The 13552-nt window shown below is 61.5% G+C and overlaps 1 protein-coding gene across 2 annotated transcripts in view; it reads right to left on the bottom strand.

Annotated features, from left to right (window-relative positions):
- Nucleotides 1-12167: 12167 nt before the first annotated feature.
- The window catches only part of TMEM18 (transmembrane protein 18), a 5745-nt gene continuing 4360 nt past the window's right edge, over nt 12168-13552 (bottom strand). For both annotated transcript variants that reach the window (XM_027773832.1, XM_014589774.2), the window contains 3 exons: nt 13004-13058; nt 12455-12548; nt 12168-12372 (listed from right to left, as the gene is read on the bottom strand). In XM_027773832.1, coding sequence (XP_027629633.1) covers nt 12286-12372; nt 12455-12548; nt 13004-13058 — 236 coding nt within the window. In that variant the 3' untranslated portion in view covers nt 12168-12285. The remainder of the gene's footprint in view (nt 12373-12454; nt 12549-13003; nt 13059-13552) is intronic.

Here is a 13552-nt window from a genome sequence, read left to right as displayed (position 1 = left end):
ACCCTATGGCTAAACCTAAAAAGAGAAAAATAAAATAAACAAATAAATGAAGCCATACAAAATAATTATTAAGAAAGAAAAAAAGGCCTCTCTTCTAACCATCAGGAAACTCAAAGCAATTCTATCATAAGACATACCTCACATGTTTTTTGAACAGTAACCAGTCAGAACTGACTTAAGAAAAAAAGATCTAATACTATCTTTCTTTGTTAGTTTGCCTGAAGTCATGCACTTAAGAAGTCTGAGTGACCTAAATCAATTGAACTGGTCAGACCATCACAACTACACAAGGTATCTGCAAGCAGGGCCTGAGGGCCAGCGCGGCCTCTCGCAGCTTCTAAGGCCGCTGTCCTTCCCCCTGCAGGCCGGGAGTCCCTGTGTGACTGAGGCCTTGGAAGCCGGGCCACACATGGCCCGTGCACCACTGACTCCCACGTGCGTCGTTCTGCCTGCCCGAGTGCACCACCTTCTGAGGAAAGGGGCTCAGGGCCAGTTCTCGAGTCATATGGGGCTCTCCGGCTGGGACCTGCCAGGGTGCAGTTTGCAAAGGACCAGGACGCCCCCACGGATGGAGCCCAGGCAGTGCCAGCACCCGTGGGCTAAGCTGTGTGGCCCAAAGGCCCCGCCGTCTGTGCCAGTCGCCTCCCCACAGCCCACCGACATCGGTCACGTCTACACAGCCCTGCGCGGCCCGAGCCCGAGGGGAGGAAGGGGAGGGCAACCATTCCCTCATGGTCTTTAACACATAGTTTTGCTTGTTTTTAATTCCATTTCGTGTCTGCTTATTACCATCACAAATCCTGACGGCACAGCAAATCGGGTCGTCCTTGTGCAGAAGTGCAGAGAACGGGGAATTAGGTTTCCCGGCACGCTAGGCATCAGCTGACCTCGTTACTTCCCAGCTAAATGCTGACGGCCTTCTGGTGACTGGGAGGATCGCACTGTCCAAGGCCCTGGTAACCGTGGACAGTAATGGGATTTGCTCTGAGTTCCCAAATGCACCTCACCTGGAGCCCAGAGGGAGGAGCTGGCCACCACCCTTCAGCAACTTGTCCCTGGAAATGTCCCCAGACACAGAGGGGCTAGACAGGAGCCTGATGGCCAGCAGCCCGTCTCCTCCTTCACCAGCTGCTGGCGGCTCGGCTGACGGGCAGGACGACCTGCAGGGGCACACAGCACGGGCCTCACACGCCCCATCAGGCCAGCGGCCCAGATCCCTGCCTGCCCAGACTCCATGCCCAGACGAGTCGCCCCTCGGCCTCCATGCCCTCAGCCCATGCTCCGTCCTCCTGTCCGGGCAAAGCTTTCAGACGGCGCAGTCCCCTCCTGTCCCTGCTGCGGCCCTAGGCGGGCACTCACTAAACTCTCTGAGACGCCTACGGGTCCCGGCCAGGTCCCCACTTTCCATCCACACGTGCCCTGGGAGGGACGGGCTTCCTCTTTGCTACATCCCTTGGCCCTCGGCCTGAGGGGTGGCCTGCTCACCTCCATCCCTGCTGTTATCTGCCTGTCACCACGCACAGCCATGGCCTCACTGCTCCTGAGCCCAGAAGATGCTGCCCTGGTGGCTGCTCGGTGCTGCGCTGGGGCTCGGCCCTCCGGGGGGGTTCGGTGAGTGGTTCCCGCACAGCCCCCGTCCTAGCCAGGGCAGTTGTATTTACGCACTCACTCGTGGTTGAGGTCCAGGAGACAGCAACTGTGTTTAGAGAAGACGACGTCAAACGTAGGCTCCTCTGGATGCTCAGGGCCCAGAGGCATTGGATGGACACTTGCCCAAGGACGAGGCTGAGCGTGCCAACGAGAGGAGCAGAGGGCGCCTGCCCGGAGCGCCAAGAGCAGAATGGCGGAAACCGCGTCGTTCTCCTCGCGCGCATCCCCATCTGGCGTGGCGTGACCGTTTCAGCCCTCGTGTGCCTGTCCATACGTCCTGCCGAGCTGACGTGAAGAACCACCCCCACCTGCCCAGCCCTGAAGGCCGGTCGCAGGGTCGCCCACAGGCCTACCCTCAGTTCTGGCCAGAAGTCACACCCTGCTGGTGGCCAGCCTCCCTGGAGAGACCAGCAGAGCCGCCTGAGGTCCACGGGGCGGGCTCTCAGGAGTGAGGGGGCATTCTGGAGCCCGGCCCTCGGCGCTGCCCGACACAGGGGACTGGGTCTCAGCCCTCGGACCACTCCCCTCTCACGCGGTCACGGGAGGGGAAATGGAGGTCAGCGTGGCCAAGCTCCGCCTTCACACAGGTGGGCACGGCAGGGCCGGACGGTGCATCCGGCTGAGCCGCACACTCTGCACCACGGCCGCGTGTCACCACACACGTGCGTGCGTGTGCAGGCATGTGTGTGCGTGTGTGCATGTGTGTGGAGCCATTAGAAAACAGCCAGTCTGGGATTTGATTTTGCCCAGAGCGAGCTGTTTTATAGATGGAACTGTAAGTAATTTAACTCAGATGCTCTTCAACGTAAAATCAATTAGCATTGAAGACAGCGTCTACTGAGTGTGCGTGTGCTCACAGACATCTCAGACCCAGGCGTGTGGAGCAGGCCCCACTCGGCTGAAGCGTGGCCCTTCATGTCGCCATGTGGGGGCTCATGGGGGCGCATGGGAGCTTTAGAGGTGACGGCCGGTGCCCAGGGGCGCTATGGAGCCCGCCACGCAGGCCGATGTGGAGCAGCCAACGAAGCGCGGACGCTGGAGCAGGACCGCAGCGCTGCCGGCCACACTGGGACCCTGCAGGTAACACCCTTCCACATGCGGCTCATAGAGATTTGGGAAGCAAGAACAGCCGCAGGGGCAGGACCTGTCACGGCACACCACGCGTTCCCTGTGGACACGCTGCCCACTGGGCCTCTCGCCTGGCCCAGATGACTGCTGTGGAGGACCATGCTGGGGAGGACACCCACGGTGCAGGCTGCCTCTTCACTGCATGCAGCCCTGGGGCTGTGGCTTCCTCGCGGCCACTGAGGAAGAGGGGATGCTGCCAAGCTGCAGAGGCCCCAGGACAGTCACCAGAGAGGAGTGCTCCCAGGAGGACAGTGTTCGGGGCACTTGGCCCCCGAGTGCAAGGACACCTGTCCTGGGAGGCCTGCAGAGAGCCTGCTGCCTTGAGCATGGGGACGTGGGCAAAGCCAGGAGCCAACCGCAGTTGGGAACAGGACACGCCAGGCCCACTCTGAGCGGTGAGCACACCCATGGCTCACAGGGCAGTCACAGTGCCCGGCAGGGCAGCTGGGAGTCTGTCCCCAGAGCAAGTCCCAGAGTCCCGGAATACACAGATGGACCCGTCCAAAGAGAACCAGGGCCTCACTGCTGCCAACAGTGCGTGCTTCGGATGGCTGAGTGTTAGACGGTAAGACATAAATGCACTTAGGGTGTTCATGCTATCTCTGTGGCCTGGTGGTTAAGCTGGCTGGATCCCACATGGCAACTAAGTTCAAGACCCAGACTCGGCAGCTGAAAAATATGCCAGGCAGGTGTGCGTGCCCAAAATCCCAGCAGGAGGGCGGACTGTGGGCGACCACGTCCCACGGTGGGTGCTTTCTCCTCTCCTGCTCACTCCCCCGGGGAGCACATACATCCTTCAGCATAAAGAGAAAAAGGAGACCACCTCCTCTTGTCGCTAACTTACCACAAGAATTTACTGTAGAAAACTGACGCCTATAGAGACGAAAACGGCCAGGGGTACTCGAGAGCTCGTGCGCTCTGGGCGTGCGGGACTCCAACACTCGCCGCTTCAGTTCGGAGGGTCGCACAGTCGCCGTGAGGTCCGGGGTCACGGAGCCTGGTGAAAGCCCGCGGTTCTCCTCGGAGCCAACCGGCATCCCCAGGTGCAGGTCAGGATGTCCGGTCTGGTTTGTTTCTCGGGTTGCAGGGAAATGGAAAGTCTAGTCAATTTTTTTCCTTTCATTTCGTAACGCGAGAGAGAGAGGAGCGAGCCCCAGAGCAAGAAGGAGAGTGAAAGGGTGGGTGGGGAGAAAAAGGAGAGAAAAACACACGACGTCAATTTCTTAAGAGGAAAATGCCTGAAATATTATTAGTGGTCTTATTAGGAGAATCTTGAATTTTAATGGTCTAACACCTTGAAATCGAGAACGATTCAAACAGTTAGGATAATTTTGTTATTTCGAGGATAAAATAAATACTAAATAAAAATCAGAAATCAGGTGGACTGCCGGTGGAAGCAGCACCGCCGAGTCCGGGGCAGGGCACGCTGCAGGGCCCAGGGAGCGAGCGTGTGACTGGGCGCCACCTCAGTAAGGCAGCGTCGAACGTCCACCCACCCACAGCCGCAGCCTCGAGATGTGTGAGTTGCCCGATGGCGTGGAATGGATGATCCCCAAAGTTACAAACTGCTGAGAACAAACATGTATTTTCAAAACATCTGTGCTCTTAAATGTTGACGAGTCTCTCACGAGCAAATCCGATGATCTGTCCATCTTACACTGACCCTGTCGGCCTCTGGCCTCGGCCTTGCACGTTCGTAGCTGCACGTCCTGTGGGAGGCACCTGCACCACGCCCTGCCTTCCACCCTGCTCGGGTGAACTCCGTTACTTGGGTGTCATTTCCTGCCCACCCCGTCCTGGCTGCCACCCTTAAGTGGCAGTAATTGAGGCAGACACGGGGTCAGCCCTGGAGGCTCCTGCAAGCTCAGGAGTGCTGGCAGGAGGACAGCTGGCTATCAGCCCCACGTTCGCGCTCAGAGGCAACGCGGTCCGTCCGAGTAAGCTGCGTCCTGAGTTCGTGCATTTATTGCAGTAACGTGCAATGGCGTTTCCCCGCTGCGTTCGCCATGACGCACACGGTACGAGCACTCCTATTCCTGGCACTGGCGTTCTGAAGCAGGCCGCTTGCCTGAGGAGGCCTACCGGCCCGCCGGGCTCTCATGGCCGCTCTGCAATCCTCGTCCCAGCCCAGCAGCGCCTGGTCGTTCACCGCTCAGTCCTTTCTGCCTTCTGAGCTGAGGACGAGTCCGCGCCTCACGTCTTTTCTAGTGGATGCACTTTGGCACTGGGGTCTCCCCCGGGCACATTCTGGAGGGGCATGTCACCCGCCTAGCCTCCAGCCCCTCACGTGGTCCCCACCCACGGTCATGCTCAACGCGAGCAGATGGTCGGGAAACAAGCACAGTGGCCCTCGTGGTTCCCTGCAAGGTCCTCACAAGCCGCTGCCCTTCCCTCTTCCTCCTCTGGGAGTGTTTCCAACGGGTCCTGGGACCATCTCCCCGTGGCCTGTGGTCACTGTGTGTCTCTCCTGCTTTGGTCCTTCTCAACGCAGCTCTGCTTAGCATGGAGGGAAGGCTGCTGGTCAGCGTCCAGCTCTGACCATGGCAGGACACTCAACAAGCACGTGCCAGCAGACCAGACAGAAGGGCCCAGGGAGCAGCTGGGAGTGTGGGTGGCACTGCCACTCGTCCTGGCCCTGCCATTCCTGACCGAAGGGCTACCCGCGAGCGCCCCCACTAGACAGTGTCCTCGGGGCATCACATAAACGGAGCGTGTGACCGTCCAGCAGGGCACTGGGTGTCTGGTAGGCCCGGAACGTGGGAGGGGCTGATCGCTGGGACCCAGACTCGTGGCAATGGCGTGGCAGTGAGAGGCTGCAGCAGGGCCGTCTGACACTGCAGTGGGCACGCTGGGTGCCACCCACGCCCGGAGCAGAGGGCCTCCTGGCAGGCAGGCTGCCAGGCGTGCATGTGCTCACGTGCATGCCGCGTCCCTGCACGGCCCATTTCAAACGCCGACCAGTCTAGAAGTGAGTCTTCTGCAGCTGGGTCTCTGCTGATCCCTTGGCTGTGACTGGGCCTTGGTCCTCACCATCATTGTGCTTCGCTGTCAGTTCTCAGCGACTGAAGCTCCTTTCAGGAGGAAGGAGAGAGGGAGACAGAGACAGAGGAGCGGACCCAGAGCTCCTGGCTCGCAGTGTGTCCCCAGAGTCACCTTCCTCCCACTGTCACACAGAGGACCAGTACACGTGGCTCGCTCACCGGGCGTCTGTCTGTCCAGCTGCATCTGATCAGCCTTGAGCCCACGCCCCTGTCACGGGACCTGTGTCCAGGGCTTCTCACCATGTCCCACCCACATCCAGAGTCTGCTGCTTGGTGCTGAGCTCTGGCCTGGCGTGCACCGCTGCGGGTCAGGTGAGTACACCTGTCGGCCACGTGGGGGAGCCACCACGGCCTCTGTGAGCACTGCTGTTCCCGGCGACGTCGCGGTGGGAGGTACGGATGCCGACGGTCGTGGCCAGACGTGGCTCGTCACCTTGCCAGGTAATGACCACAGGGCACCGCACACCAGAGTGGCGAGAGGACCATGAAGCACTGGGCCTCGGCGTGACATGTCTAAGTACCAGGCTAGAGCTCTGCTGTCACAGGACTGTCACCGACACACTGAATCCGCTGAGCAAAGTGCTGAACTTTCTAAAGCACAGCTTCACACGCGTGTGTCGAACCATGTCACAACGCTAAGATTGCTTTCATGTTATGATGTTCTTTTGTGTTTTTTTTTTTTTGAGAGAGATTTTTTTCGCTATAGGGCGCGTGCATCACGCCGCAATCCCTTCTCCTCCATTCTCCTCTCGGGATCTTGGGCACACACGCACACACGCCCAGCATGAGTTTTAAGCCACCGGGTCCGGGATGCGAACCGCGGTCGACTACGTGGGAGTCCAGTGACATAGCCATTATGCTAACTGCTGGTTCCCATGATGTTCTTTTTATTACTGAGGAACCAAAGGGCTTTAGAAGCCTGTTCTAGATGGTGCGTTTAACTCACTATTAAAATGGGGATTGATGAGACCAGCAGTTGGTGTAATGGCTATGTTGCTGGACTCCCATGTAGTCGACTGTGGTTCGAGTCCCAGACCTGGTGGCTTAAACTCACTCGGGGCGTGTGTGCGTGTGTGCCCAAGATCCCGAGAGGAGAATGGAGGAGAAGGGATTGTGGCGTGGCCATCCCCCCTGGGAGGGGATTTCTCACCACCTCTCTGTCTCTCTTTGTCTTTTTGGCAAGTGCATGTGCCCTATAGCGAAAACCTCTCAAGAAAAAAAAAAGGGGGGATTGTAGCTGAAGGTGAATATATTGGGTTGTATTTTCCAGGTGTTGTCATAGGGCATGTGCGCTCACCAGAGAGACAGAGAGAGGCAGAGGGAGAAAGCACCACTGGCACAGTCCCCACAACCCCTTCCTGACAGGCGGAACCCTGGCTGGGCTGGCCACATCTGGGTGTGTGCCCAGCCTTCACAGCTGCAGCAGAACCAGGTCACCCGCCTGTCCGCCCCCAGGGCAGGTGCGTCTTGCAGAGTCGGGCTGGGCAGAAGGAACACAGCAAAAGCACCTGCCCGGAAGCAGTTGCACCGGATGGTGAGGGAGGGGCGTTCACGCCCAGAGCAGCAAGCCAGGAGGGTGGTGAGAAACGCAGTGGCCATGGAGACTTGTTCCAAAGGCCTCTGGCGCCACCTGCTGCTGCCACTCTGCGTGGCTCTGCACAGCCCTGCCCTCGGGTGGACGCCGTGTCGCTCACCACTGGGGTAACGTGCGAGGGTTTGCCGGCTGCGCCACACGCCTGGCTGTGCTCATCCCCACAGCCCCGGGTGGTGGGCAGGGCTCAAAGCGCACCGCCATGTCCTGAGGCAATTCTGGGCCCAGGCCAGGAGGGTGCAGAGGGTGCAGAGAGGAGGGTGGGCAGGGACTGGGTGAGGGGAGGGCTTTCCTGAGCCAGTGGGTCCCTGCAGAGGCAGTCGTGTGTGTGTGTGTGTGTGTGTGTGTGCGCGCGCGCGTGTGCAGGACCGGGGTCTGTGTTGCTCAGCCAGGGAAGAGGGTGGTGTCCCGGCCATCTGGACTCACCGGCACCTGTCCACACTGGCTGGATGATTCAAGTAAAGAGCAGTCGCTGGAAGTGCTGCCGGGCTGTGTCCCCGGAGATGTGTGTGTGTGTGGGGGGTGGGTACCAAGTCTCACGGGGCGGTCGTGGGGGAAGGAAGCCGGAGTGAGCGTCCGCACCTTGGGGAGGGCAGGGTCCCCTAGCGTCGGGTCGTCTAGGCACACGCCACCCAGGCCAGCCACGCTGCTTCTCCCGCTATCACCTCGCCGGTGGATTCTGGTGGGACCGATCTCTGGCGTGTCTCACATGATCACATGCGAGGCACAGGTGCACGTGAAGCCACTCTGTGAGCTGAGCCAGACCATGTCTCCTGCCGCACCTTGGGGAGGGCAGGGTCCCCTAGCGTCGGGTCGTCTAGGCACACGCCACCCAGGCCAGCCACGCTGCTTCTCCCGCTATCACCTCGCCGGTGGATTCTGGTGGGACCGATCTCTGGCGTGTCTCACATGATCACATGCGAGGCACAGGTGCACGTGAAGCCACTCTGTGAGCTGAGCCAGACCATGTCTCCTGCCTCGGACAAGGAGCGGCCGCGCTCTCGAGCCTCTCGGCTTGCTTGCCCATGTCTCCCCCATGTGCATGCCCCGAGACACACGTGGTGCTTGCTTTTGCTCGTGTCTGAGGTCTGTGTGAGTTTTCATTTATGTTTATCTTGAAATTCAGCAATATTGACCCCCACGGCTGGAAAGGGCTGCATGTCACAGAGGAGTCCCCGTGTCCAGCCGGGATGTCGTGACTTTCCCGTCATGACTGGCCTGGGGCTGGCCTCACACTCCCCTCTCCACGAAGTGCCTCTGAGCGTGCGTTGGTTTGCCCTGGGCAGTCTGAAGTTCAAGTGTCCAGACGGAGCGAGCTGGGGTGGGCGAGGGGCACTGTCTCCACTGTTCCTATAAACCTGAAATTGTAAAACATCGCTACACACTCAAGGTACAAAAACCGCACGAAGTCTGAGTGTAGACTGTGCTCTCCTCACTGTGTCATTTACCAGGGGGTATTATTTATTTATTTATTTGGGGGATTTCAGTCCACTTCTCTGTGGTTGTGCCCAAGACCAGACGGGGGGTTTACGAAGAACAGAGGTTGGTGTGCTCACGGCTCCGGGGGGCAGGCCACGCGGGGTGAGGGCCTCTGGCCGGTGGTGCAGGGCATCAGCTCTGGGCTTTCTCCCTCTCGCCAAGGCCCACCCAGGGCCCACCCTGGAAACACGATCCATGGAACCCTAGTTTCCTGCAAGGCCCCGCCCTCGGCACCTTTGCGCCACGACTTCCTCCCTGCCCCTGGGCACACGCAGCCGGCAGGGGAGGCTGTGGGAGGCCGCCCGTGCCCCTCGCTGCACCACAGTGGGCTCGAGCTGTCTAGACTCAGCTTTGTCGTACAGACGGGGCCAGCCGTCCTTCAGACTGGCCACCGGGAAGGAACGTCGGCGTGCCCACGGGACGAGCTGGGCTGTGAGCGGGCGGCAGCACGGGCAGGACAAGCTGCCCAGAGCTGGGGCCAGGACGGAGCCTGCGTGGGCGAGACACGGCCGTTTCTATGAGGAGTCGCACCCTCAGCGTCCTGCCCGCCAGGAGGCGGGACCCACACGCAGCCCAGAGGGCTGCAGGGAGGTCGGCCCAAGTCACAGCCCGGTCTCCGCCGTCCCGCCCACCGCGCCAGCTGCCCATGTCCCTCGGCTTCTGACTCACGTTCACGACATGTCCTCAGGGCTCCTTCTGCCCCAGAGCAGGGGACAGAGCCACACCATGTGGGGCTGGCATGTGCCACGTGAAGATCATGCCCTCCCGTCACCTCAGCAAACACGCCCACTGTGAAGGACTATCAGTGACCGTTCTGTCGTGTCCTGAGCGCAGGGACCCCCTGGAGCCTGGTGCGCAGCGGGGGCTGCTCTAACGGAGCCGAGGGGACCGCCTGTCTGCCCTGGGTGCCTGCAGGTGTGTATGTGCATGTATACTGCATGCACACATGCGGTGTATCACAGATGTGTTCATATGTCATGTGTGTACATGCGCAGTCGTGTATGCATAGTGGACTTGCTCCTGGCCACGTGAAATCGACCTCTGCACATTTCAGACACCACTGGCCTCCTGCAGAGGGCCAGGGCAAGCAGCGCCAGGGTCCTCCGTCGGGGTGACATCCCTGAGTGCCAAGCAGGCCCAGGCCAGCCTCCAGGGCGTCAGACGCAGCGCTGCAGTGCCCTCTGGAGAAGCAGACGAGCCCGGCCTCCACCAGGCGGGACCGGGCCGCTCAGCAGGGCCACGGAGAACCGGGGGGTGCAGACTGGGTGGTGGACAGTCCCTGGGGTGTGGGGCCCAGGACCTGTCGGGCACAGTTGGGACACAGCTGAGGTTCCGTGGATGTGAGTCCTTCTCTTGTCCTCTGTGGTTCGTCCACATCCTCTTGGGGCCCTGGGTGGGCACACTGGTGCTCGGGATGTCTGATGATCAGAGAAGGCCCACACGCGTGAGTGTGCGTGTGGGTATGTGTCACCAGCCTGGTAAGAGCATGCAGGGTGGGGACCCTCCCGGGGAGATGAGTAAACACGTGTGACACCGCCGCGTACGCCCTCCCACAGGGGACCAACAGCAGTCGGCGGCGTGGCCAGCCCAAGCGTCCAGCAAGCCCAGGCCGACTACCCCAGGCGCTCTCCACACCAGGGCCGCGCTTCCCACGGAAAGGCATCTTATTTCTCGTAACCACGGCAGGAAGCCCTGGGAAGTGGGTCAGGGTCCTCGCCTGGGTGCAGCCGTGGAAAACCAACATGGAGATGATCCAGAGCCGTCCTCACAGGAGCCCACGACCCGGAACCGCGGTGTCTCCAGTGCCCAAGCGCCCTGGTCTCTGGGAAGCGTGAGCTCCCACGTGTAGATGTGCCGCCGCCGTGGCAGCCCGTGTTTGGGACTCCGACCCGCTGACCGCACATGCGGCTTAACGGGGACATCCTGCTGGTGGCCGCAGCCCCTCTGCCGGTGCCTAGGACCAGCGGGATGGCTCCGTGTCCCCTGGCCACTCCGCAGTCAGGTCTCGACCAGGCTCCCCGCACAGACATCTGCAGCTCTGACAACTTGCTGAGGCAGACCCGCCACTGCAGGTTGGGAACCCGGTTTGACATGTAACGAGAGTACACGGGACGCAGTGTCCCGAAGGGAGAGTGAAGTACGGGGGCCGGTCACAGAGGAAGTGCAGTGTTGGTCTGGGAAAGGGTAGATCACTGTGACCACGGACACGCACGGTCAGGCAGCGGGACAGAATCCTCACCCACCGATCAGGTCATTTTGTCGTGTTGCTCCTCGGTGTGGACGAGGGTCCCAGGAGACACGTCCGACACCGTGGTGCAGCTGAGCACGCGGCCGCACCCTCCGCTCCATAAGGTGACTGTCCATTTTGCTTAACTGCACACGTAGGAATTCACCCCGGTCAACAGCCAAGCGTGAGCTCTGTCCCGAGGCTGCAGATGGCTGGCCATCCCCGCAGCGAGACTGCTCAGAACGGGCGTGGCACTTCCCAGGCTGAGCACACACGCAGCCCGTCCTGCACAGGCCTCCTGTGACTCTCCACACCCCAAGCTTGGACACGCACCCCGAAACCTTCACGTGGACGACCCTTGAACTGAGTCCCCATGGCCGTCTGGAAGCCCTCGGCCTCCACCCACCCGTCACTCACCAGCCCAGGCCTCGGCGGGAGCAAAGTGCCTTGTCCCAGATGTGCCACCTGACCCGGCGCCTGGCGGACCCGCGTGCCCGTCCTCAGGGTCCGACAGCCCGTGTGCCCATGCACTCGCGGAACCTGTGGAGGCTCATGGCCCACCCACATGTCACGACGCACTGCTGCTTCTGAATGCCGACGCTCCGCAGAGCCCCCTTCCCTGTGGGCCCGACCCCACAGCCTCTTTCCAGTCTGTGCTTGTAGCTAAAAGCACTTCCCGGGAAGCAGGCCCCACTCCCCATCCGCGAGCCAGGAGGGTGTCTGTGGCCCAGCCTTGGCGGGCAGCTCCGGAGGCCGAGACCTGGAGCCTCTCCTCAGGCCCCGTCGCCAAGGCCCCCACACATGGGCGCTCTGTCACAGCCCTGCGGGGGGTGGGGGGCACTGCAGGGCGCCAGTGCCTCCTCCCCTCTGAGGCAACCCCACCCCGGTCTAGGGCAGGGCAGGAGGCCGCGTGCCGTGGGGGCTGATGGGATGTCCCTGGGCACTGAGCTGTGACAGCAAGGGCACCAGTGCTCAGCCCACCTGCAGCTCGGCCAGGGAGGCCCCCACTTCCATGCGGTCGGGTCTAAGGGACATCACGACACAGACGAGAGCTGTCTGAAAGCCAGCTTTAATGCGCCCTCACGGTGGCCTGAGCCTGGTGGCCGGGTGCCTGCACCACGCTCTCTGAGGCAGAGCAGCGATGGCGGGGCAGGGAGCGGGCGCGAGTGTCACTCGGCTTTCTTCCTCGCTCTCCTCTTCTCCTGCAAGCTCTTCAGGTCCGCCATCACGGTCAGAGTCCTGTGCACCCACATGATCTAAGAGCAAAGGGGACGTGCTCAGGGCTGGGGCGGGGACACGCACCCAAGGCCGGCGCGACCGGGAGGGCGAGCTACGTACCACGATGGCCAAGGCGTTGAGCAGCAGCGGGGCCGAGAACACGAGCGAGACGAACATGCCCCTGGAGTCGAAGTACTGGTACGCCGAGAACAGCCTGTGGGTGCGGGACTGCGTGACCGGACAGTGCCCTGCCCGACGGGTCAGACCTCTGCCCGCCACCCCGCAGGGGGACTGCTCCACAAAGGCCATCCGACGGTTCCATCACTGGGTCACACACCGGCGAGGCCAACGGGCCAGCATGGGAGCCTCACCCTGGGACCCCAGAGCCTCTGAGTCCAGGTGGCTCCTCACTGCTGACCTGTCAGCACCCACGACCCCGTGGCCACACGCTGAGCCAGGGGACAAGGGTGACCTCGTCTCCCCACGACCCCATGGCCACACGCTGAGCCAGGGGACAAGGGTGACCCTCATCTCCCCATGACCCATGGTCAGCACTAACACCCGTCGCACCCTGTGCACCCCGTACCCTCATCTCCCCATGACCCATGGTCAGCACCAACACCCAAGTCGCACCCTGTGCACCCCGCGGGCCCAGCTCCCAGGGCTTACCTCCAGTTGGCCGCGGCCACTTCGTTGACATACTCGGCACAGTAGACCAAGGTCACTGCAAGACAGAGACGGGTCAGGGGGACAGGGCATGTCACTGAGAGGGTCAGGGGGACAGGGCCACACACTGACACCACGCATCTCCGCAGTGCGTCAGAGCAGCAGGTCCTGAACCTCACCAAGACAGACGGGGCTGCACCAGACGTGGTGCTCATCTCGGAGACGAGAGCAGGCCCCCAAGAGGGCACCAGACATGCCACCACCTGGACGGAAGCTCATGGCCGCCCCAGAGGTCTCCTCCGAGCCGGAGCCGCAAGACTGCGGAGCCGCAGCCGGAGCAGGGCCTCTGTCGGGCCAGAGCCCACACCCGCGCCCATCTGTGCAGCCATCCCACCTCACGGCACATGGGCGGGCCCCAGGAGACACGCAGGCAGCAACCAGGAGCTGGGACGCCCCGAGCTTTGACCCTGGCCCCACCTCCCACTCTGGGGCTGCCCTTCGCGGAAACCACCTCAGAAAACCGCAGGCATGGCTGGGGCCAAGCGGGCCAGG

The sequence above is a fragment of the Tupaia chinensis genome, unplaced genomic scaffold (genome assembly GCF_000334495.1).
Source record: "Tupaia chinensis unplaced genomic scaffold, TupChi_1.0 Scaffold000377_5, whole genome shotgun sequence".
Taxonomy (NCBI): Eukaryota; Metazoa; Chordata; class Mammalia; order Scandentia; family Tupaiidae; genus Tupaia; species Tupaia belangeri.
The sequence above is the reverse complement of the archived record's forward strand: the minus strand, read 5'-3'. Positions and strand labels throughout refer to the sequence as shown.